Source organism: Neovison vison, chromosome 2 (genome assembly GCF_020171115.1).
Source record: "Neovison vison isolate M4711 chromosome 2, ASM_NN_V1, whole genome shotgun sequence".
In the NCBI taxonomy this organism is placed as follows: Eukaryota; Metazoa; Chordata; class Mammalia; order Carnivora; family Mustelidae; genus Neogale; species Neogale vison.
In genome coordinates, this window is record NC_058092.1 from 7,366,025 (window position 1) to 7,392,380 (window position 26,356).

The window sequence follows — 26,356 nt, forward strand, 5'->3', positions numbered from 1 at the left end:
CCAAGCCGAAGGCAGACGCCCAGTGATTGAGCCACCAAGCGCCCTGCATGATTTTTTCTTAGAGCAAAAAACTGGAAACAACCCCAGTATCCATCAACAGGGGAGTGGATAAATAAATCATGGTAGATTTACATAAAATAGAATACAGTAGAGAAGAATTACTATGTGCACACACACAAATTATAAACAAATTGTAGCTGTATAAGCAACTCAAAAAAGAAACCAGTGTATTTATATAAATTTGAAAGCATGCAAAGCTGTTCTCTGTATTCTTTATGCTGTACAAACACACGGGTAAAACCATGAGGAAAAGTAAGGCAGTAATGACGAAATTCCGCATGCTTCAGAGGTCAGCCGGCAGACAGGGAGATCTGGGAGGGTCGGCTAGGGGAGCTGCCGAGGTGAGAATCCTGTTCCGTAACTGTCTGGTGGGTACCTGGGGTTTTGTCTTCTCGTCACAGCTGGTGCATTTTATTAAATAACTATATATTAAGATTTATTTATTTATTTTTAGAGAGTGTGCATGTGCACGAGTCGGGGATGGAGGTTGAGGGGGAGAAGGGAGCGTCCCAAGCAGACTCCCCGCTAAGCATAGACCCCCAACCTGGGACTTGATCTCATGACCTGAGCCGAAACCACGGGTCAGACCCTCAACCAATTGAGCCACCCAGGTGCCCCTATAAATTATAAACTTTATGAATCTATCTAGTATTTGTATACTAAGTATTAATTTGAAAAGTATACAAACAAAGGGAGAAAACGAAGTTTTCACCCGGCAAATAGAGCTACCATGTACGATGCCTGTTTATATCAGTGACCAGGGCTTCTCGTGTGATGGGGACAAGCCCATGAAATTTTTCTCCTGCCCTCTCTTTCTGAATCCTTCTAGATACTTTTCAGTCCTTTTTCCAAAGAGAGGCATGTTTACTCTTTAAGTGGCATGTACATATTGATTAAATGACACTCATTTGGTCATTGGCATGGAAGAAGAAAAGCAGCGAGAGGCTTCTTGTGGCCCTGGAGGAACTCAAAAATCTACTGAAATCCACGTGGATACCAGTGGCATTAAACTTTTAAAAAAAATTTGAGATGAAACACTTTTGCTCTAATCAAGACTTGGAGTTACAGCAGTGAGGGTTGTGTGTATGTGTGTGGTGGGGGGGATTAAGGTTGGGGAATAGAGGGGCCCCAGAAATGATACTGCATTTACTCAGTTGGAGTTGACTGAAGTTGAGTTTGTCCTTTAGAATGACCTTTGGATGGTCTTTGAGGCTGGCCTTCTCAGTTTAGCACCGTCTGCTGGCCCCTGACTTTTCTGAGTACCTTTTTACATCCTGACCAACTGTCCCCTGTCAGCCTTCAGAGCAGCTTTTGCCTCCTTTTCCTCGGGCCCAAAACAGACTTTGTATTTTCTTCTACATCTGACACGATGGTGTCTCACATGGCAGCCTTCTAAGCTGATCTCTTGGAATGTATCCCTGAATGTACCCTCTTTTAGATGAGATAAATTATCATTAACTTATTGAGCACATCTTTTTTTTAAAGATTTTATTTGACAGAGACGGTGAGAGAAGGCACGCTAGCAGGGGACGTGGGAGAGGGAGCAGCAGGTTACCCACTGAGCAGGGAGCCTGATGTGGGGCTCCATCCCAGAACCCTGGGATCCTCACCTGAGCCAAACACAGACATCTAATGACTGAGCCACCCAGGCGCCCCTAGCACATCTTTTCTTAAGTATTCTTCAAGGACGTGATTGTCATGGATATATAGTGTTCTGATATATTAATAAAGCATAATTTGTCTAATCCCCTATTATCAAATGATTGAGCTTTAAAACTGTTACTTAGGCCTGCTGTAAAGAAGACTGTAAGCCCACACAGGAAGGCAAGGAATTGTTTCTAGAAGGCAGTTTATATGCAGCTGTCTACTTGGCATCTCTGTCTGCTGATAAACATGTCGAACTCAGCGTGTGCAAAAACTTAGTTCCTGATATGTCCTCTTCCGTCTCCGCCCAAGCTCTCCCTCACCTCAGTGGAAATTCTGTTTTTGTGGTTGCTCAGGGCAAAAATCATATAATCGCCCTTGACTTCTCTCCTTTCTTGCCTCCCTCAGAAAGGCCTGTGAGCTCTGCCTCAGAAGATACTCAGAATCTGACACACTTTCCTCCGCTGCCACTACCCACAGTCACCTCCTAGCAAGTCTTCCGGGCTTCACCCCTTATTTTCTGGGACTCCCTCTCAACAGAGCAGCTAGAGCAATCCTTTTAGAATGGAAATCAGATTGTTTTTTGTTTGTTTTCTCCCCACAAACTCCAAGATGGTTCCCATTTCTTTCAGAATAAAAGTTAGAGTTTGTTCTTTGACCCCTCCTCTCCCTTTGTAAAGCCTCCAGCCTTTTACTAAATGGTGTATCGGTACATTCCTCCATGTATTCTTTAAGAATGTGATATTAGAGGCTACATGGTCCTCTGTTATATTTACGGAGCGTGCGTTTTTTAGCTCCTCTTCTGTGATCAGACATTTGACCTTAAGTCTTTTGTTTATTCAGTAGAAATGTTGCTAGTGCCTGCCTAGCCCATACCCCAGGGTTGCTAGTGAGCATCAAATAGAATCAGGTGTACTGCAGAGGATGGTATTTGAAAAGTTGGTCAACATTTTTTTTCGTGGTGAGTTTTGGTATTTAAATTGTTATTTTCAATGGGAATGTAAATTTAAAGGCAGAAACAATTATACCTCTTCCCAAGTTGGAGGAGACCCTTGGTATTGTGTATTTACAACTGCTTTCTATTACATTTTATAGTTTAAACTTCTTCAAATACCTAAAAAACCTGCCATCTAGATTCTGAAACAGAGAAGAAGCCCAGCTAAAATCTCGTAGGAAACCTAGTCCTCTCTCTGTGCTGATTTGCATCATATTGTTCTAGTCTTTTGAGGTTGTCTGGATTAAATTCAAACTGTACTTCAAGGGGGTTTTATAGATGCGGGTTTTTTGTTTTTGTTTTCCCGAAGGGAAAGCAACCACCCCCAGGCTTTTCTTTCTTCCTTTCCTTTCCTTGAGACGTATTGGAGTTGATTTTTAAAAGTCCATGCTGATTGCTCTTGGTAGTTGCCTAGTGAAGTGGGAAGTGCTGTAACCGAGCTAGCAGAGTCGGAGAGCTGTTAGTGAGACCAGAAAAGGGCCTGCAGCATCTGGTTATATGGTAGGCAAGGTACGTAATTAGATTTCATTCTTGGTAGTGTATTAACAATTGCTTATTTTGTCAAAATCATTTCCAGTGAGCTAAAAATTCTTAGTTGCATTGCTTAGGGATGAATGCTCTGTACATACAGATGGTGCGAATAAGAAATAGGAAATCAGGTTTGTTTGTTTTTTTAAAAAGATTTATTTATTTATTTATTTGGCAGAGAGAGAGAGAGAGAGAGAGAGAGAGAGAGAGAACAAGTGGGCAGATAGGCAGGCAGAGAGAGAGGAGGAAGCAGGCTCCCCGAGGAGCAGAGAGCCCGATGCGGGGCTCGATCCCAGGACCTTGGGATCATGACCTGAGCCGAAGGCAGAGGCTTTAACCCACTGAGCCACCCAAGCACCCCTGAAATCAGGGTTTTGAGAGCATCTATAAGAAATTAGATTTTTGTTATTCAGCAGACATAAGCTGGGAGGCCTCTAGGCTCGGAGAGCCTTAGAGAGAAAGAATCACAGCAGTGTGGTGACTCATGAAATCATCTAGGAGAGACATCTGAAGGATTGAGGGATAGGGCCAGGAAAGGTAGGGGAATGTCTGGGGAGCGTTTTTGCTTTGGCAGAATAAAAAACCATGTGGCCAGAATTAGCAGAAGCTCTGTGTGAATGACTGACTATCATATTTACTGTTTCCTTATGACGTTCTGCTATGATACCAAGAGTTCATTTTGTAACTCTGAATAAACTTGAGGAGGCAGAATGGATGAAGGAAGAAACAAAAGCAGCTTTTTAAATGCCTGTTAATAGGGGGAAAACCAAACCATGATTAGTAATTAACAACAACAAAAACAGTAATAAACACTTAAGCTCTGCCAGCCACATTCAGGCACTTACAGATTTTAACTCACTTAGTCCTCACAATAATCCTAGGGTGGATACTCCTATTTTCCCCATTTCACAGATGACTTGTCTGGGGTCACAGGTTTAGGAGAACTAGAAAATGAACTTGGGCTGGCTGACTCCGGAACCTCTCTCTTAATACCTGTCCAGTATGTCTTGCCTCTCAAAATAGTCAGTTTTACTCTTCTGTGTAGAAGTACTCTCTGTGTGTAATTTGAACTTAACTGTTAGGTTGAAATTTATTTTGATGACGCTTCTTGATGCAGGGTAATTATGAATAACAAGGGCATTATTACTAGTTCCAGCATCTTTGTGCCACCAGACTGAGGGGAGAGCGAGGTCTTCCAGAGCATCTCCCTTCCCAGTCACTCAGCATCTGCTTAGGAATAGTTATTAGCTGGGCTTTGTTCAGTGTTTGTTATAGCTTGGGGCACCTGCCTGGCTCGGTAGAGTCTATGACTCTTGATCTTAGGGTTGTAAGTTCGAGCCCAATGTTGTGTGTAGAGATTACTAAAGAAAATGAAATCTTTAAAACAAAATGCTTGTTATAGCTATTATATTAATTTTATACCCAGTTGATGCATTGTGGCATTATAGAGTTAGTAGGGTTTTTTTCCCCCCAGTGTGTATATTTATTTTTAATACTTTGGGATTGAGTATATAGTGAAACATATAGTACATTTATATTGTTTATAGGATTTGGAATGTAATTTTGTTATTCTAAATGATGAAGAAACTTATGGTTATAGTTCTTCTGCTCGGTTATACTTCATGGCAATATGCTTTTATATCATTTTAATATGTTTCTAGAAATACGTTATTCTGAGTAGGGGAAGGAACTGCTTATGGATTTTGGTTTTATGGTTTGGAATAGGTGTACAGAATGGCTTTAGTGTGTGCAATTTAAAAAAAATTTTTGGGTATAGAAGCTTTTGGAAGAGGAATTCATATTGAAGATGTCACTGGGATTTTTAACAAGCTGCAAACATTGCTCTTAGAAAAGTTAATATAAAGTTACAGTGTTGCACCATGATAAGTTAATTGTAGTTGCGGGCAAAATCTTTCATAGTTTGCCAACAGCAGTGTAATTGCTACATAGAGACTTTGAGAAATTAGATAAACAAATTCATTCTGGAGAATAAAACGTTTTTAAGTATAAATCTTGTTTAGACTGCCTTGTTTTCTGGGGCTTAATAATTAAAACATTATTTCTGCATCTTTATGCTGAAGTAATAAAGTTGGGAAGAAGGCAAAGAAAAAAGGTGGTAAAATTGGGGCACTTAACAGACTTGTAAGTCCAATTTTGACTAGAAGGGTCTCTAAGAAAGAGAAGATGGTCTTATGGTTCATCAGTAAACTAACAGCTGTGAAACATTTTGTGATAATCATTTTAAAGGCATTTCCATTTATCTTGGATAAGGGTCTTCAGGTAAGCCCTCGCGTGAAAGCGACTGTCCTGTTCCTCACTGTTCTGCTCTTTGAAGGTAATGAGTGTCAGCTACAGCACGAGGAATAAAACCTTTAAGACAAAGGGGAAAAGACGTGTAGGGCATAGGAAGAGAGAAACCAAGATCCTCTTCCCTGTGGACTGGGGAAAAAGTCTGGTCAGACTTTCAGTGCTGAAGCTGCCTTTCTGACATAAGAAAACAGCCTTGAAGCTAGATGAGATTTGAATGGTGATGGGAGCCAAGGCTTGGGAGGTGAGGGGAACAGAGTTGTTTGCCCGGAAATCAGGAGATCCCTAGAACAAAGGCTTATTCCTCCAGGGGGCCAGAGAAGCTTGTGGTAATCAGTATTGTCATAATAATATGTAGCAAAGCTTGACTTCCTCCATGAAACATTTCTGTCTCCTGTCTTGGCTGTCCAGTCCCTGCGCTCTCCCTCACAGGCCATTCTCCCTCCCTCACAGCCCATTCTCCCTCCATTGGTCCTCACCTCCTACGATAAAAATGCACCAGGATTTGGCCTCTTTTCTTCCATCTCTCCTCTGTCTCCAGAGAAGACAGACCCCCTAGGTTATTTCATTCAGACTCAAGGCTTAAAGGGTCATGACTTTAAGTGGCAATGATTCCCAGATTAATTCTCCAGCCTGGCCTGACCTCTTTGTAGATCTCTAGAACTGTCCACCCAGCTGCTAACCTAACACTACTTGAAAGCCTAAGAAGTATCTTAAACTTAACATGTCCTCAGTAGAACTGTTGTTTTCTCCTCCCTGGGCACCTAAAATGGCCTGTCCTTCATTCTCCCCCATTCTTTTTAGTTTCTCAGACCAAATACTGGAGTCACTCTGGTCGTCTTTCTCTCTTATAGGACAGTCCATCAGTAAGGCCGGTTCCCCTCTGCCTTCATAGTATGTCCTGACTCCAGTTGCTTTTTACCATTTCTGCTCTAGCCTGAGTCAGTGCTCAGTCACTTTTGTCTTTCTGCTTCTGCCTCTGTTCCTATACAGCAGCAGAGTCCTATTTGGAAAGGTAAATCAGATTATTGTCACCTCGGTGCTTCAAATCCTCTGTGACTAGTGTCACTGAATAAATAAAAAAACCCACACCTTGGGCGCAGGGCCCCACAGAATTTGGTCTGTGATTAATTAGCTGATTGACAGCTCATTTTTTTTTTTTAAGATTTTATTTATTTATTAGAGCAGGAGAGCAGGGTGAGGGGCAGAGGGAGAAGCAGGCAGCTTGATATGGGATTTGATCCCGGGTCTCTGACCTGAGCCAAAGGCAGATACTTAACCTGGCTAAGCCACCCAGGGATCTTACATCTCATCATTTTCTTTTTTTTTTTCTGGCTACAGTTGTGGTCTTGCTTTTCTTTAAAGGTTACTAAGGTCTGTGCTTGAATTACCCTCTCAGTTAACAGTAAGCCCACCTTAAAGAAAGAAAAAGAAAAGGATTTATTTATTTATTTTAGGTGGGGAAGGCGCCGAGGTGGGGAGAGAGAGAGAATCCGAAGCCAACTCCACACTGAGTGTGGATTTCTAAGTGGGGCTGGATCTGATCTCACAACCCTGGGCACATGATCCAAGGGAAAACCGAGTCAGATGCTTAACCACCTGCACCACCCAGGAGCCCTTGAGGTGGCAGTCTGCTTACTTTCAAAAGCCTAAGTGGCTCAGTGGTTAGACGTCGGCCTTTGGCTCAGGTTGTGATTCCAGAGTCCTGGGATCGAGCCCCATGTCTGGCTCCCTGCTTGGTGGGAGGCCTGCTTTTCCCTCTCCCACTCCCCCTGCTTATGTTCCCTCTCTCACTGTCCCTGTCAAATAAATACATAAAATCTTTAAAAAAAAAAAATGAAGGCCACCCCTGCCACCTCCACTGTCATCTTATATCTCCTAACTCTCCTTTATCTGTCTTCCCCAGGCGATACTATCTGTATTAGTTAATTATCTGACTTCCAGATGAGAACGTAACCTCCTTGAAGATAAGAGACTGTTTTTCACTAGATACTTCAGGTCTGGGGCAATGGTAGACACTCAAATAATTTGTTGTTGCCGTTAAAGATTGTATTTATTTATTTGACAGAGACAGACACAGCGAGAGAGGGAACACAAGCAGGGGGAGTGGGAGAGGGAGAAGCAGGCTTCCCACTGAGCAGGAAGCCAGATTCGGGGCTCTATCCCAGGACCGTGGGATCATGACCTGAGCCAAAGGCAGACACCCAAGGACTGAGCCAACGGGCGCCCCATCAGATACTTGTTAAGTAAAAGAATATTTTGAACATTTGCTTTGTGTTAGAATTCTTGACGCGGACTAGTCATTAATTCCCATAATAGTTCTATAAAATTAGGTAGTAATATTATTGTACCTATTTTACAGATAAGAAAATTGAGGCTTGTTATATGCTCAAGTTATAGATGGATGCTAAGGTAATAGTGGATACTTAAGGGGCGGTTAGATTAAAGCCTCTGTAGTATTCTGTTTCCTTCATTGCTAAAGTCCTTGAAAATGTCTTCTACAAGTATTTTCTATTTCTAGGTCAACTTGTATTTTGACCATTGAATACTGAGTCACACTTTAAGACAAAATTCAGTTTTGGATCAAGAGACACAATGTTTTTGTTATAGGAATGGGCCTTTCTCTCTCCCTGCCCCCACGAATGCTACATAGTGGAACTCATGGATTTCTAATTGCCAAATCCAGTTGTCATGGGAGTCCTTCTAGAAATGGCAAGCAAAATTTCCCAAACATCCTGCAGTGGTTGCTGTGTTCTATATAATTGGTCTCTATACTTCCACTCAAGCCTTCTTCCAATCCGCTCTCCGTACTGTAGTCTATAAATAGAATCAAGTCATTCCAGTGGCTTCTCATTGCCCAAGGGTTCACTAACTCCTTAAGGTCTCTCTGTGATTTGACTCTGAGATTTTAGTGATTTTCCTTGTTTTCCCTTGTACTTGAGGCACACCTGCCAGACCAGTATCTGGATGCCACATGTGTCTTTTTGCCCCAGGGCTCCCTTCCTGGCTTGGGATGCACACTGCCCAGTGGTTTGGAGCGTTGGAGCCCCATGTTCCAAACTTTAGTCCAACCTCTCGCCTTGGGCAGGTGCGTTCTTCTGTGGTGCCTCAAATGTAAAATGGAGATGATAATAGTACCTACCTCATGAGGTTATTATAAGGACTAAGTGAGTGAATACATGTAATGCTTTAACTCTATGCTTGGAACATAGTAGGCATTTAATAAGTGTTAGCTGTGGTTATCTCCACTTTCCCTAGCTGTCTCCTATTTATCCTCAGCCAGCCTTTTCTGTTTTATCAAATCAGAGTTTACTGACTCAAAAATCTTCTCTCTTCAAAGTTTCTTTTTATACATACTGTTTCTGTGTTCTTCTAGAACTCCATGCTTATCTAGCATGGCTCTTATCACAATTTGAAAGTGTTTACTTATTTTGTGTGATTATATGTCTGTCTCCTCCATTGGCTATTAGCTCTAGAAGGGCAGAAATAACTTGTTTGCTTGCCATTGTATTCCCAGCACATTGCTGGCACATAGTTTGTGCTTAATAAATGTGCCCAATGAATGAAAGTGCTGTTTAACTTTTACTTTCTTAAAATAGGATCTTGGGATCTTTTGCAGTAGTGCTGCTGCTGCTGCTTTTTTGCAGGGGATGGAGGGAGCAGAGGTGGAGAGAATCTTAAGCAGACTCCATGCCCACAGTGGAGCCCACTGTGGGGCTTGATCTCATGACGATAAAATCATGACCTGAACCAAAATCAGGAGTTGGATGCTTAACTGACTGAGCCACCCAGGTGCCCCAGGAATGCTTCTTTTGAGAAAGATGAATGCTAGCATGGAAACTAGTATTATTTCCAACTTGGGAAGCTTGGAAAGCTGAGCACAATGAGTAAAGATACAGAATGAGTAAAGATCCAGTGAGTAAAGCACAATGAGTAAAGATACAGAGGGCAGAGGGTCAGGGACCACTGGAAGACCGGCAGAAAGATCAGGAAGATGGACTGTTCTTTAAAAAAAAAAAAAAAAGAATCCTTATGCAGGTCAAGCTTGTTATATCTAGAATACTGGAGAAAACCTCACAGCAATAAATTTGAGTGGTAAAGTGGTAGGTGTGTCTGATCCGAGATTCCATATTTCCTGTGAAATGTATACAGTAAGAGATAGTTCTAAACACCTGGGGAAGAAGAGGGATTTCCAAGCGCTATCCCACTCTTCTGCCTCCCATTATATTTTCCTTTGTCCTTATCTTCTCTGGTGACCCCCATCAGAACATCTACCGATTTAAAACCTGGTCATCTTTCCTTATGTCCCCTGTTTACCCATTACTGCTGTTTCCTAGAAGTTGTATTTCTACCACTGAAATAGAAATTTAGACTGCTCCTCTCCCAGAGATGAACTCTCTTGGCCAGAAGTTGAGTGAGTTGGCTGCTCAGGGAGAAAAGACTCAAGAGGCAGGTTGTGCAGGGAGATCTAAGTGCCGGTCCGCAAATCAGCACCACCTACTTATGAAGTCAGCACTGTGAGTGCTGCAGAAAGAGGAGTCATGGTTTCCAGCTACAAAGAAGTAACAATCTGTAAGGAAAGAGAAAACTAATATAGTCATTGGTTCTTTGGGTATGCATTGAGTATCTACCATGTGGCAGGTGCTCTCCTTGGAGCTGGGATATAGCAGTAGATGAAACAGAAGTTCTCATATCATGGAACTACATTCCATTGACGCACAGAATTAGTCAGGTGGTCCGGAGTGCAGTACAGAAAAAGCAGGGTAACCAGATGGAGAGTGAAGGCATACTGTTTAAGTAAGATGGTCAGAACAGGACCATCTGCTCCCTCTGGTTATGCTTGAGAAGAGACCTGTGTGAGGTTAGGGAGTGGGCTGTTCAGATGGGACAGGAGCATTCCTGGTAGGGCCAGAGTGCAAAGGCCCCGAAATGAGAGTATGTATCTGCAGTGAGAAGGGCAGGGGGCTGGAGTAAATCACTCCAGTAATCACTCCAGTAACTAGGCAGGAGGTCAGAGAGGGACTAGAGTTGTCTTCAGTGTATGTTGGGAACCTTTTGGAATGTTCACTGGAGGCATGACGTGGATACGATCTGGGTTATTGTGAGAAGAGGACCGCGGTTCGCAGTGCCATCTTCCAGGTGAGAGAGGTGGAGGCTTGGACTAGGGCGGTAATGGTGGTGAGGGTGAAGAAGTCACGGGATTCTAGATTCATTTCAAAAGTAGAGTTGACAGGATACGTCAGATGTGGGGTGTGAGAGAAGAAAGTCAGAGATGACTCTTAAGATCATCTGTTAAAAGTTGCTTGTGGAGATGGTCTAGGTCTGTAGTATACTGTGTGTCCAGAGGAGTCTCAGTAGGAGGGGGGAGGCCTTAGGTCTGGAAGATGCTTAAAAGGAGCTTTAAAAAGTGGCATGAAGGGTGATTTTTTTTTTTTTTAAGATTTTTATTTATTTGTCAGAGAGAGTGAGGGAGCACAGGCAGACAGAGTGGCAAGCAGAGGGAGAAGCAGGCTCCCCGCCGAGCAAGGAGCCCGACGCGGGACTCGATCCCAGGCCGCTGGGATCATGACCTGAGCCGAGGGCAGCCGCTCAACCAACTGAGCCACCCAGGCGTCCCATGAAGGGTGATTTTATAGGAAATAAAGCAATATGAGGGGTAGAACATTTAAAACAGAGTTATGTTCTGACTCCAATCCTCAAAATATGCCTGGAGTCCATTCATGGCAGAAAAAGTGGTGATTTTTTTTTTTTTTTTAAGATTTATTTATTTATTTTTTATTTATTTATCAGAGAGAGAGAGAGGGAGAGAGAGTGAGCACAGGCAGACAGAATGGCAGGCAGAGGCAGAGGGAGAAGCAGGCTCCCTGCCGAGCAAGGAGCCCGATGCGGGACTTGATCCCAGGACGCTGGGATCATGACCTGAGCTGAAGGCAGCCGCTTAACCAACTGAGCCACCCAGGCGTCCCAAAAGTGGTGATTTATCCTAAACAAAGCCTGCACACTGATGACACGTGGTCCTGGGAGGCATGCTGCATTTGTAGCAGCGTTTATGTTGGTGAAAATAGTTTATATGTTGAAGATATTCATTAATTACTGTTATTTCGTTCTTAAGTGCTTTCTTCGTTCAGTTGACTGTGATACAGAGAACCGTCATATTAAATATTGCCACATCTTATGGTAATACAATTCTTTCTACATTCTTTCTCTGAAAGTTGATGAAAGGAACTGTTATTTTATGTGTACATTGCATAGGTATGCAGTGTTTTCATTTTTCTTTTTATGCTCCTGTAAATGGTACAGGATTTAATGATATTAGAATTATACATGACAAAAGAAGGACATGCATCTGAGTGCCTGTTTGGTGTAGGGCATTGTAGAGGGATCCCCAAGACATGGTCCCTATACTGAAGGGATTTATAATGTGGTAGGAACCTCAGAGATTGGGTGACGCAGCTATAGGACCTCAATGCAGCACTTTGATTCTTGCCAAGAAATAGAGTTTTTTGGTTTTTTTTTTAAGATTTTGTTTATTTATTTGACAGACAGAGATCACAAGTAGGCAGAGGGGCAGGCAGAGAGCGGGGGGAAGCAGGCTCGCCGCAGAGCAGAGAGCCCGATGCGGGGCTTGATCCCAGGACCCTGGGATCATGACCTGAGCCGAAGGCAGAGGCTTTAACCCACTGAGCCACCCAGGCGCCCCAAGAAATAGAATTCTTATTTTACCAGTTAGTGGATGAACTTCCCTCACTTTGGTTTAAGGATCATGGAATAGGGTTAACATATCCACCAAAACACCAAAACAAAAAATACCTGTTTTTGAAAATTAGCATTTGTGTAGTGCTTTACTCATCTAATCCTGTGAGCTAGGTATTATCTCAGTTTTAGGGAGGACTCAGTGCAGTCTTACCCCAGGTGACAAAAAATTCTGAATATATTTACTAAGTGTTCATCATCCGTTTAGAATATTAACATATTCTGTATGGTCCTTTGATCCCAATCCCATTTCCTTCCCCTTACATGTACTGTGTCCCCCCCACCCGCCCCCCGCTGCGTTTTAGTCATAGTTGGAAACATCCTGTTTCTTAGTTAGGTTAAAGGAAGTAAATTAGATCTCAACTGTTATTAATTCAGAAGGAGAAAACCTTTGGCACATTAGAAAATATTAGTTCGTTGTCCTTGGAAGTAATGGTAGAGATCATGGGCTTCTGATGAGGTGAAGGGCTGTTGCTGATATTTTTATAACAGTGCTTTTGTTTGCAGAGTTGGAAAGTTTCAAGTTTTTTTATTAGGAAACATTTCGTATATTCAAGATAATACGAGACATATATAAATGTAAAGAATTATATAAAGCAAACTATCCTATTAAATACTCTTCAGCTAACATTTAGAAATTATCCATGCCAGGGCGCCTGGGTGGCTCAGTGGGTTAAAGCCTCCGCCTTTGGCTCCGGTCATGGGATCGAGCCCCACATCCGGCTCTCTGCTCAGCAGAGAGTCTGCTCCCCCCCCCCCCCCCCCCCGCTTGCTTCTCTGCCTACTTGTGATCTCTGTCTGTCAAATAAATAAATAAAATCTTCAAAAAAAAATTATGCATGTCTTCCGGGGCTTACACTACCCCCTCAAACAGGTAACAACAGTACTGAGTTGAGTTTTACATTGTTCTAAGGTGTTTTCTGTAAAATATCCTTCATATAAGAATTAAAATTTTTTAAATGTGGGTAAATTTCATCTTGTTTGACATAACTGTTATGAAAGTAGCTCTTCAGAATTATATTTTGATTCACTTATTTATGTTAAAATAAAAAGTTTTGTCTACATGCAGGCAGTTACTTAGAAGGCAGCTTGAGTTCAAATCTGTACATTAGGAGACTTAGGTTCGGAAGCTGCAAAGATCTGAAAGGAGGGAATCTTGAGGAAGGGGAAAAGGATTTCCCGTGGATCAAGAAAATTGCTTGCTGGTGTAGTGTTTCTGCTGCTTAGTCCTAGGGAAAAGGGAACAAAGAGGTGAACTGGAAACTATCTTAAGGTGTTCTTGGCAGAATTGGTACCAGCAGTGAGTAGCTAAAAGATGGAGTCAAGTGGCTTAAAGGTCTTATAACAGCAAATTTCCTAGAGGTTCTAGAGTGTTTATGTTAACCATGTTTTTGAGCAGTGAAGACTACTTGAGGGTCATGTCCAGCGTCTTGTCCTGGTCTCTGTCGCTGCGCTGCTGAAGCCTGAATCTGGTGCACATAGTTTGACACTAAGTTCCATTTGCTTGGTAGAGTTTGTGGGTAGTCTTCCATCTTTTAGGAACTGTGATCCTCCTAGTTCTTAGTTTTCAATGGGTAAGGAGGTTTGTTTGTTTGTTTTAAAGATTTCATCATATTTATTTGACAGAGATCACAAGTGGGCAGAGAGGCAGGCAGAGAGAGAGAGAAGGGGAAACAGGCTCCCCGAGGAGCAGAGAGCCCAACGTGGGGCTCGATCCCAGGGCCCTGGGATCATGACCTGAGCTGAAGGCAGAGGCTTAACCCACTGAGCCACCCAGGCGCCCCTGGGTAAGAAGGTTTTAAACAATGCCCATGATGTAATTTTAGGGGGTGGTCGTAGACATGTGCATACATGCACACATATGTATACATACGCATAAAATGCCTTACTGTGTTTGCCCTGGCAGTCGCTACATAGAGGCAAAGAGTAAGCCTGTAAACGGGTACCTTCGCTACGAGTGGGGGCTCTGGAGCTGAGCCGTCGGAGTCCGCGTCCTGGGTTGCCACTAGCTAGCTCTGTAGCCTTGCTGACGTTGCTGAACCTCTTTGTGATGTCTCTGTACAGTAACGGTGACACAACCTCTGTCTGCCTTAGGGGCAGGAGGGCAGGTCCGCAGGATGTTCCCAGAGCTCAGGGCTTACTGTGCTTTTTTTTTAAAAAAAAATTTTTTTTTTTAAGATTTTTATTTATTCATTTGATAGAGAGAGATCACAAGTAGGCAGAGAGGCAGGCAGAGAGAGAGGGGGAAGCAGGCTCCCCGCTAAGCAGAGAGCCCGATGCGGTGCTCGATCCCAGGACCCTGAGATCATGACCCGAGCCGAAGGCAGAGGCCTAAACCACTGAGCCACCCAGGCACTGCGCGAGGTTGGCCGTTATGTAAATCTCGTCCCTAGAGCCTTTTGGTTCGTTGCTTAGGTTGCCGTTTGTGTGTGGGGAGATGTTCTTTCTAGAACCATGTCTCCTCGTCACATGATTCTGTGCAGTATGAGCCTGTTCACACTCTGCAGCAGCTGAGGTTTGAGCAGAGAAGTGTGTGGCCCGGCCGAGGAGCCCAGCGGGAGGGGGAACTGAGCGCCGTAGCAACTGTTGCTGTTTGTGCCCCGGGCAGCAGCTGCCCTGGACGGTTATTTTTTCATCGTGATCTCACCGATAGCCTGGGACGTGGCCGTGCCTTAGGGAAGTGGATTGGCTGAGACGTCTGGTCTTTGAAGAGATTTCATGACCCCGTGTCGTGAAGATTCTCTTCCATGTGCAGTCGGAGGCGCTAAGGCTTTCCGTGTGTGAGGAAGCAAGGGAGACTAAGCCTTGGGTTCAGACGGTCCCTGAAGTGTGGTGCGCCTGGGTTTGTCACACCTGAAATACTTTCAGTCGGGGCAGTAAGGCTTGGTGCTTTTCTGTCAAAAAGTAATTTTGCTGTCTGAGGGCACCTGGGTGCCTCAGGTCATGATCCCAGGGTCCTGGGATCGAGCCCAAGTCAGACTCCCTGCTCCCTTTCTCTCTGCCCCTCCTCCCTGCTTGTACGCATGGGTGCTCTCTCTCATATAAATGAATAAATAAAATCCTTAAACCAATTTTGTTGCCTACAACATTCGGCAGATGATTTGTGGTCTGTGATTCCACTGTAGACATACACAGTGCACGTGTGTGTGTGTGTATTATGTTATTATCGAATGTGGATTTCAGAAATAAGATTGTCTTTCCAATGAATACTTAATTATCAAATGCTTTTCTAAAGTAGATAATAAGATCTTTAAAAAGGATTTATTTCAGGTAGTTGTATCCAGGAATTTTCTAATTTTTATTTATTTATTTATTTTTAGAAGATTTTATTTATTTGTTTGACAGAGAGAGGGGGGGCACAAGCAGGAGGAGTGGCAGGCAGAGGGAGAAGGAGAAGCAGGGGGAGCCAGATGTGGGACTCGATCCCAGGACCCTGGGGTCATGACCTGAACTGAAGGCAGTTGCTTAACCAACTAAGCCACTTAGGGGCCCCTGATTTTTATTTCTAATGTATTGAAATATTTATGCAAATAATTATGTGGCCCATTTCTGAATTTTGGGTTCTTATTTACCATGGTTCAGCCATAAAATATTTACTGAGCACCTGCTCTGTACCAGGCTGTGTTCTGAATCCTGGTGGCACCCAGTGGATGTTGATGGTCTGATTCTTCTAAATTCTATGTACAGATCCTGCCTGTTAAAAATGTGATAATTTTTGTTTTTCGATTGCCTTCCTCAGATTCAGTGGTATGAATTTACTGATTTGGATGTTTTGAACTTAAAACAACATCATGTTGAACTAAAGAACATGTAACTGAGTGACTTAAAAAACCAAATCCTTTCCATTTTCTAGGTATTATTAACCCAAAGAACCCAAAGGAAGCTCCAAAGTCCTTTAGTTTCGACTACTCCTACTGGTCTCACACCTCGGTGAGTATGCTTACGGTGCAGTGTAATAATAGAACAGTGCTGGTTGTGAACAGTTTTGAAAGAGCTTGAAGGTCCAGAAAGAGTACAGAGATGACTAACACCTAGGAAAATGGAAAGAGTGGGGCCCTTTGCAGTACTCTTCTTATTAGTAAAGGACCCAAATCTTGCCGGCTTCTAGGGATTTTTTGTGAAGTACAGCTTGGATTTGTTTCTCATTACATTTTTTTTTTTCTATTTTGTGCTGGAGTAGGAGAGGTTTTAAACTACTGACAGAACCTGATGACCAACAGAAAGACCTGTGAAAGGGGTTGGACATTTGTCACTAAAAGCTAGGTTTATTGAGAAATAGCCATACTACCTAGAGTGAGTGCTGGGAAGTATTTTTATATGTGGACTTGACCTTTGAACTTTTAGTACCATTTTCCATTTAAGAAAATGTTCTTTTACCTTTCTGTGGATGGAAGAGTGATACTTTTAAGGTTATGGAAAGTGATGTGTAATTGAGTGAGATAATTTCATGCAGATATTTTTATGTTTGGCTGAGCTGGATGACTGTGTGTGTGTGTATGTGTGTGAAATAAGAGAAGAATAAGCTGTGTGTAGAAAGGATTTAAAAATTTTATAATATATTTTAATAGGTGACTGTTGAGATTCCAAACATTTAAATTTATTATAGCAGTAATCAAATAAGCCTAGGAAAGAATACGAATAAAATGCCATTTATTTCTCCTTTTAATCTCTACAGCCTGAAGATCCCTGTTTTGCATCTCAAAACCGTGTGTACAATGACATTGGAAAGGAAATGCTCTTACATGCCTTTGAGGGATATAATGTCTGTATTTTTGCCTATGGGCAGACTGGTGCTGGGAAATCTTATACAATGATGGGTAAACAAGAAGAAAGCCAGGCTGGCATAATTCCACAGGTAAAAAAACAAAAAACAACAAAAGACCTCTGTTTAATATTACTTTTAGTTTTCACTTGCTGTAACAATATTTTTCTTTTATTTAGCAAACATTTATACCGGGACTATCCTATGCAAGGGACAAAAATAAAATAAATCACTTGTTCCTTTCTTCAAAGGATCTAGTGGTCTAATGGAAAAGACCAACATGTAGACGTGTCTGTCTTTAAATGTGGGGAGTTGGCATTCTGTAAAAGTTTTGCTGCATACCCCTGTCTGGGTATTTTATCTTTTGAACAGTGCTACCAGCTTCTTTAAAAAATGGTAGCGTGTGCCAGGCTTTGTTCTGAATCCTGGGACACCTGGTCGGTGTTGTTGATCAGATTGTTTCCCAAACCCCATAATATAGATCACCTTTTAAACATATGATTATTTTTTAGTTTTTTAATTGCCTTATCAGAGATCTTTCCCTTTTATCTTATTAATTTAATATTATCATAGTAAGCTTGAATAGTCTGAGAATTCTTAAGAGCAGTGTCTTTTGACCTTGTATGTTTGGAATGGAGAGGAGTTGGGACATAGAAACTTAGGAATTTAGAAGGAACTTCTCTGATTAATGACAGAAGTGTGGTTTGCTTTTATTGATGATATTTGGAATTAATTTTATTTCTTTTTTTTTTTTACTATAGGCCTAGTGTAACCTCTGTATTCTGAGAATAAGATACATAAGAGAGCAACAGCTACTTTTTCTAATGGATTATTGGACTATAATTTTAAATTCAGCTGTATAATTGAAATGCTTAACTATCAGTAAAGACTAAGAATTTTTCAGAAAAAAACAACATACTAACGTATTTTCTTCTGTTAAAAATATTTGTCAATATTAAAACATCTATTAGGAATTGTCCTTCTTTGTGTATAGGAGTAGCAAAAATTACAATAATAATTAGAGAAAATACTGTGTAGCACTCATGATGTGCGAGCACTGGTCCAAGTGTTTCACAGATACTCCCTCAGCTCATCCTCCTAGTTTGACCCTAAGAAGTAGATGCAGTTGTTGCCTTTATTTTATTTCCCTCATTTTAAAGACGAGGAAACTGAAGCATAGGGAGGTCATGTCACTTGCCCAAGGGAGTGGCAGAGTTAGAATCCCAATGCAGGCACGGTGGTTCTGGAGGCCTTACTTCTACTTTATACTTCTTTATACTTCTTTAGCAATGAAATAATATTTTGTAGATTATAGCAAATTATACTAAACAGTCTGTTTACTCCATCATCACACATAGTTTCTCCATCCTTCTCCTTTAATCTTTTTTTAAAAAAGATTTTATTTATTTCTTTTGACAGAGATAAACAGTGAGAGAGGGAACATAAGCAGGGGGAGTGGGAGAGGGAGAAGCATATTTCCCGCTGAGCAGGGAGCCCGATGCAGGGCTCGATCCCAGGACCCTGGGATCATGACCTAAGCCGAAAGCAGACACTTAATGACTGAGCCACCCAGGTGCCCCTAATCTGTTTTTATGTAATTACATATATATCTCTTGTAGAATTTTGAAATATTTAATTTTAATGCAAAAGCATTAATTTTTAAAAACAAGATTATCATTTAGAGACTGCCATTTATCATAAATTTTAAATTCTGTTTAGACTTCTAAAGAATCACAAACATAGAGTTCATTTTCCAAATCTGTACTGATTGCCTAAACATTAAATGTATAGCAGATGAACATTTAATGGAATTTTATTAAGTATCCCCATTAAAATATCACATTTTGAATAAATTCAAAGGATGGGGAGAGTGAAATTTTGTGTTTTTCCTGATCTAGAAAGGTTAATGTTTTCTGTTGGAAATGTCACTGTGAGGTAGAATAGCCTCTTATAAAGGGCTTGGAATCTTAAGACAAAGGTAAAGGGGAAAATTTTATACAGACAGAATTATTCTTTTATTTATTTATTTGAAGTAATCTTTACACCAAGCGTAGGGCTTGAACTCACAACCCTGGGATCAAGAGTTGCATGTTCCACTGACTGAGCCAGTCAGGCACCTCTGTACTATCAAAATTAACTCTTTTTTTTTTTTTTTTAAAGATTTTATTTATTTATTTGACAGACAGAGATCACAAGTAGGCAGAGACGCAGGCAGAGAGGGAGGGAGAAGCAGGCTCCCTGCTGAGCAGAGAGCCCGATGCGGGGCTCAATCCCAGGACCCTGGGATCATGACCCGAGCCGAAGGCAGAGGCTTTAACCCACTGAGCCACCCAGGTGCCCCTCAAAATTAATTCTTAAATACCTTCATTTACTCCCTTGAAATAGTATGCATTCTCTCTTTATACATACATATGTATGATTTGTAATGTGTATGGTAACTGACAATATAAAATAAAATTTATATAGCATGATAAAATGTGTACAAAATGTAGGGTTTTTTGTTTGTTTTGTTTTCATCAGAGAGAGAGAAAGCATATGTGAACAGAAGCAGGGGGAGTGGCAGGCAGAGGGAGAAGCAGGCTCCCCCTAAGCAAGGACCCAATGTGGGACTCGATCCCAGGCCTCTGGGATCATGACCTGAGCTGAAGGCAGATGCTTAATTGACTGAGCCACTCAGGCATCCCCAAAATGTAGTTTAATAGTAGTTTGACTGCTACATAATAGTAGTAGATTCACTGTTACTCTAGGATAGTGTGAAGAATTGGATTCTACATAAATTTAATGTGCTAGGGACCTAACACAAGAAGACACAGAACTTTTCCCCTAAGTGTGGCTTGCTTTCTAAGGAAACATTTCTGAGATCCTGTCATCAAGGGAGAATAAAAATTCACAACTGTCCTTTTATTTCATTCAATGCATTCTCCTTTGATGTTGTTACCATTAATATTTTGAGAAGGAGAAAAGGGATCTCGCTAATTCATTTAGCACTCATGGGTATCTTTATACTTCCCTCGTTTACGCTGTTCACACCTCTCTCCTTCTGCCTCTGTAGTTATGTGAAGAACTATTTGAGAAAATCAATGACAACTGTAATGAAGAAATGTCTTATTCTGTAGAGGTGAGTACAGCCATGGGTTAAATAAAGCCACAGGCCTCTGGACTCCGTCGCCTCCATTCCAGTGGGCCCAGGTGATGACTGTGGGTCATTTAACCACTCTTCCAGTTTTGTATTCTTAGGCTACTTCTGAGTTTTGGTCATCATGAATAATGTTGCGATTAAATCCTTGTTCATAAGTCAGAAGCTTGTTCATAAGTTTTATTTTTAGTTAATTCCCTTACGTATCCGGTTGTCAAACAATACATGTGAATTGCCAAATAGCTTTTTAGAAAGAAACACTGTACCAATTTCCAGTCCCATCAGGAGGGTGTAAGTACCCATTGTGTCATTGCCAACTTGTAGTATTTTTGTTTTTGTAAATTATACATCTGCCTATTTACATTTTGAGATTGCAGTGTTTATCTTAATCATTTGTGTGAATTCTTTCCCCCTTTCATATTTATTAATAGTGATTTGTGACAGGCATTGGTGTTTGTTTTTGAAGATTTTATTTATTTATTTATTTATTTAATTTATTTATTGTGCCAGTGAGAGAGGGAGCACAAGCAGGGGGAGTGGGAGAGGGAAAAGCAGGCTTCTCGCCTAGCAGGGAGCCCGATGCAGGCCTCGATTCCAGGATCTCGGGATCATGACCTGAGCCGAAGGCAGAGGCTTAACGACTGAGCCACCTAGGCGCCCCCCGGACATTAGTTTTTAAATTCTGTATAATCAGATCTCCCCTTCCCTCTTTTTGATTGCCTACAATCTTAGAGAGTTATTCTTTTTTTGTTGTTTTTTTTTTTAAGATTTTATTTATTTATTTGACAGAGAGAGATCACAAGTAGGCAGAGAGGCAGGCAGGGAGAGAGGAGGAAGCAGGCTCCCTGCTGAGCAGAGAGCCCGATGCGGGACTCGATCCCAGGACCTTGAGATCATGACCTGAGCCCAAGGCAGCGGCTTAACCCACTGAGCCACCCAGGCGCCCCATTAGAGAGTTATTCTTACCCAGTGTATACTCCAGCTCTTTGAAGAAGAGGTCTGTAGAATTACATTGTATACATACATTCATTTATTTGATTAACATTTCTACTCATTGATATGTGCTTTTTGAAGCTGTTTCACTTACCTCCTGCCTTGCTACTCAGTTCTTTAGTAACTGAAATTAAGTGTTCTGTTAACATGAGCCTGTTGTTTTGAGACATGAAGCTGTTGTTAAGCAAACTTTTCTTTTTTTTAATGTATGTGTTGTGATGTTCTATAGGACTTACACAATTCCAAGTTGACCCACATAGCTGGTCAACTTTTCTTTACCTATAAAGTGTTGCCTAAATCTATAAATTTTAGAGAATTCTGCCTTAATGACTATCATACACCAAAATGGGAATGTGCTGCTCTAAAAATATTTTTGTTAAAATTAAGTCTCTAAATAACTTGTCTCATCCTGTATTCTTTTTGACAACTAAATGTATAACAAATGAAAATTCAGTAGATTTTATTCTTATTAAAATATCACATATTTTAAATAAATTCAAAGGATAGACAGAGTGATAGAATGTGACAATTTTTTGAGCTTGTAGATAATAAGAGAAGATGCCATGTCCTTTCATATTGGAGTTCACAGTTTGCTTGGAGTGTGGTGTAGTTGATACTGTACTTCCTTGCATTGGGACCTCTCCCCTCTCTCCTGCTTCTCTCCTTTATTTGCTCCAGCCACACTGGCTTTTTGGCCGTTTCTGGAACAACAGGAACTTTTCCTTCATCAGAGCCTTTACATTTACTTTTTTTTCTGCCTGAAATTTTCTCCCTTTGTATATCTTTTTGTCTAAGTATTTCAGCTCCTTCAAGTCATTTGCTCAAGGCTTACCCTCTCAACGAAACTTACTTTGACCACGTTGTTTAACCCTGCAGCCGGCCCTCCAGCCCAGCACTCTGGTCTCTCTCCTGTTCTCCCTCCCCCTCCACCCCACGCCAGTTCTCTTCATGTTCTAACCTACTTTAGAATTCTGCTTACTTAAGTATTTGTCACTTATTTTTATTTAGAATCATAAACTCGCTGGGGCAGGGATTTTTGTCTGTTTTATTTACTGATGTGTGCCAAGTGCCTAGAAAATGCCTGGAAGATGCTTCTGCTCGGTGAATTGAATTTGCCGCGTGGGGGCTGTAGTGGCTGGCTCGGAAGTAAAGGAACTGGTGCTGGCTTTAGGTGGGTTTGCGTGTTAGAGAATAAATAGCAGAGCACAGCAGCCCTTACCTAGGTTACTTGGGTCCTCATACTCCCATACCTGCGTGAAAAGGGACAGCAAATCATTCAAAAAGAAGTAGTATCTTTCTGGGACTCCGGAGTGTATGTCCAAGTTTAAATACTACCCAGGAATGTTAAAGTGCCATTTCACTTCATAGGAAGACCTGCTTTAAGAAGGTGTACTTGTTGTCCTGTTGTTTTAATCTCATATGGGATCAGTTACTCAAGGGTTCTCCATATTTAAAAAAACTGATTCTAAAATACAGTATAGATATACAGTCAGTGGGACACCTAGGTGGCTCAGTTGTTAAGCCTCTGCCTTTGGCTCAGGTCATGATCCCAGGGTCCTGGGATAGAGTCTTGCATCAGGCTCCCTGCTCAGTGGGAAGCCTGCTTCTCCGTCTCCCACTCGCCCTGCTTGTATTTCCTCTCTTGCTCTGTCTTTGTCAAATAAATAAATAAAATCTTTTTTTTTTTTTAAAGATTTTATTTATTTATTTGACAGAGGTCACAAGTAGGCAGAGAGGCAGGCAGAGAGAGGGAGGGGGGAAGCAGGCTCCCCGCTGAGCAGAGAGCCTGACATTGGGGCTCGATCCCAGGACCCCGGGATCATGACCTGAGCCGAAGGCAGAGGCTTTAACCCACTGAGCCACCCAGGTGCCCCAATAAATAAAATCTTTTTAAAAAAAATAAAAATAAAGTATACAGTCAGATCTGAGACTGAGTGAAAGAAAAAAGCAATAGAAATAGCGTTTCTATTGTTTCAGACACTTGGAAATGTGTCTATAGAAATTTAAAGTATACAAGTGCCAGATTTTATTGTGTGCTTGGATAGCTCAGGATACACAAGAGAAGAGCATAATGAGTCTTCCTGTGGGGAATTTCCCCCTCCAGAGCCTTATTTGCCTAGAAGTCTGATCTTACAGATAAATCAGGACCAGAAGCAACCTTCAAAGCCAGACTCTTGAGTGAAGCTCATTTGACTTATGTTATGAAACCACTACTTTTATTTGTTACTTTCCCTTTTATTTGTTATTCTTCCCTAGACCAGAACATTAAACATTAGCAAGCCTGGTATATTATCTTACCTTCCTGTGGACAGACTTCTGTTGGAACCCTGCTGGTTCTTTAGTGAGCATGGAGTTTGAGAGGGAGGAGTTTCCTAGATGAGTGAGATGTTGGCTTGCTTCAGGTAAAGAAAGGATAGTCTGAGACCTTCAGCTCCACGATAGGAACGGTCCTGCTTGTGGGGCGAGAGTTCCGCAGCGGACTAGCGGAGGCTTCCTCTTCCCTCACCAGTCGTGGGCAGGTCTCGCCATGCCGTCAGACCCCATGCTGACCAGTCCTCACTCCTTGTGGTAGATCCATGGTTTGTGTGGTTAGTGTTACCGTACTGGGGTTGCTGGTCTCTTTTTTGTCTTCCCTGCTCTGGAACATTGGTAGTATTTCTTCGTGTTAACACTAATAGAATTTTTATTTCCAAGCTTTTAGAGTCACCTCACTGTAGCCCTCAATTATTGACAACAGCGTATATTTTTAGAAGTGTATTAGTAACTGGTAAGTTGCTACTAAAAATGGTATTTTTTCTGACTTAGGTAGTGGCTGCTGACTGCCGAGGTAGCCTTCTTAGCTCCTTTTCTTTCCTGAGTCCGTCAGAAGGCTGGTTCTAAGCTAGACAGTGATGTCTGTGCGACTGTTAATAGAATGAAATGGACTAGACCTAAGACATTTACCTTTGTAAAGATTGTTGATCTCTCGTTGTAGAGCTGGTTTTTGTTTTTTTTTTTAAGATTTTATTTATTTATTTGACAGGCAGAGATCACAAGTAGGCAGAGAGGCAGGCAGAGAGAGAGGGGGAAGCAGGCTCCCTGCTGAGCAGAGAGCCCGATGTGGGGCTCGATCCAAGGACCCTGGGATCACGACCTGAGCCGAAGGCAGAGGCTTTAACCCACTGAGCCACCCGGGTGCCCCTGTAGAGCTATTTTTTACAAGTAATCTCTGTGCCTAGTGTGGGTCTTGAACTCACGACCCCAAGATCAAGAGTTGTGTGTTCCACTGGCTGAGCAGCCAGGCACACCTAATTGTAGAGTTGGGGTTTTTTGTTTTGTTTTGTTTTTAATATATTTTTTAAAGATTTTATTTATTTATTTGACAGACAGAGATCACAAGTAGGCAGAGAGGGAGGGAGAGAGAGAGAGGAGGAAGCAGGCTCCCTGCTGAGCATGAGAGCCTGATGCGGGGCTCGATCCCAGGACCCTGAGATCATGACCTGAGCCGAAGGCAGAGGCTTTAACCCACTGAGACACCCAGGCGCCCCTTAATATTTTATTTTTTGACAGAGACAGAGTACACAAGCAGGGGAGCTACAGAGGGAGAGAGAGAAGTAGGCCTCCCACTGAGCAGGGAGCCTGATTTGGGATTCGATCCTAGTACCCTGGGATCATGACCTGAGCTGAAGGCAGATGCTTAACTGACTGAGCCACCCATGCGCCCCCAACTGTAGAGCTTTGAATAAAAGTATAAAAAGAATTTTTAATATATAGGATTTTTTTCCCCAAGTCCTCCAGTTCACTTAATAATTTATTCTTAGGTGAGCTACATGGAAATTTACTGTGAAAGAGTACGAGACCTGCTGAATCCAAAAAACAAGGGTCATTTGCGTGTGCGCGAACACCCACTTCTTGGCCCATATGTGGAGGATCTGTCCAAGCTGGCAGTCACTTCCTACACAGACATTGCTGACCTCATGGATGCTGGGAACAAAGCCAGGTATGGTAGAAATAGACTAATGACAAGGCTTTGGCACCTTTTCAGGTCCTTTGTTCCCAGTTAAGGATTTGAGACCACCTTTATATTTATGAAAGTTGCTTTAATTGTAGATCCTCTGATCCCTTGGCTGTGCTGGGGTAAAAAGAAAGGGCTTCAGCATATTCAGCATCTTCTCATCAAAAATAATGCAGTGCTGAAACATGGCAGAACATTGGTTAAGTTAAAATATCAGGTTTTGATTAGGTTGTGGTAAAATGTTGGATAATTATATGCCTATGGAATTAATTGTGGAATAAAAAAATACAAATTAAATGCCCTGGTGGTTTCGAAAGGGACAACTGAGGTATAAAAAATGATTCTGATGGGAGACCTTTGGATTTGGGGATGACTTGATAAGCTCACAAATAAGGTGTATTGAGAACAATTTGTGTAAGTGACAATCTCGTGATCTATGAATAAAGCTATTGTTTCTGATTGTTACAGTTATGCTATCCATTTTAACTTTCATCTAAGAATTCCATCGTCACATGTCACCTTTATGTTTGTTTAGGACGGTGGCGGCTACCAACATGAATGAAACAAGTAGCCGTTCCCATGCTGTGTTTACCATTGTTTTCACCCAGAAGAAACATGATACTGAGACCAACCTTTCCACTGAGAAGGTAGGACAGTGTCAGTGAACGGGCTTGAGTTGTATGGAACGGGGGTTTTCAGAAGTCCCTCTTGCTACTCTCTGCAGCTTATGGAGCAGAGAAAGTTACCCTTTTATCTTAAGAGAATATTTTGTGTCTTTTGCTTGTCATTTTTATTCCCATCCAAAAGCAATTTTGAGTGAAATTTTTTGGGTTTTTGAGTGAAATTGCAAGATAGAAAATAGGGTTAAGAGAAAACAGAGACTTTGGGTCTCAGAAATACTTTGTTCAGAAGAATTAAGCAGTTCTGTGGGGAGAAAATCTTTTTTATTTCTTAACTAGAATCTCTTAATTACTTGTTTGGTATGTAGATTTTTGTTTGTTTGTGTGTTTGTTTTGAGTCCTGATAATGTTATTGGGGCGTTAAATATTTAAGCAACAATTAAGCAGACAAGGTGTGTTTTTCCTTGGAAAGCAAAGGACTGCGCAGCGCCTGTGATGCTCTTCGAATACCTTGCTTGTTACTGTCTCCTTTTCTGCAGTAGTTAAATGTAGTAGACTTTGGAGT

The 26,356-nt window shown here is 41.7% G+C and overlaps 1 protein-coding gene across 5 annotated transcripts in view; it reads left to right on the top strand.

The window, feature by feature from the left end:
* The window catches only part of KIF1B (kinesin family member 1B), a 145,957-nt gene that overhangs the window by 24,804 nt on the left and 94,797 nt on the right, over positions 1-26,356 (top strand). For all 5 annotated transcript variants that reach the window (XM_044237131.1, XM_044237126.1, XM_044237128.1 and 2 more), the window contains exons 3-7: positions 16,140-16,216; positions 16,962-17,141; positions 20,101-20,166; positions 24,978-25,156; positions 25,707-25,818. In XM_044237131.1, the coding sequence (XP_044093066.1) occupies positions 16,140-16,216; positions 16,962-17,141; positions 20,101-20,166; positions 24,978-25,156; positions 25,707-25,818 (614 nt within the window). The remainder of the gene's footprint in view (positions 1-16,139; positions 16,217-16,961; positions 17,142-20,100; positions 20,167-24,977; positions 25,157-25,706; positions 25,819-26,356) is intronic.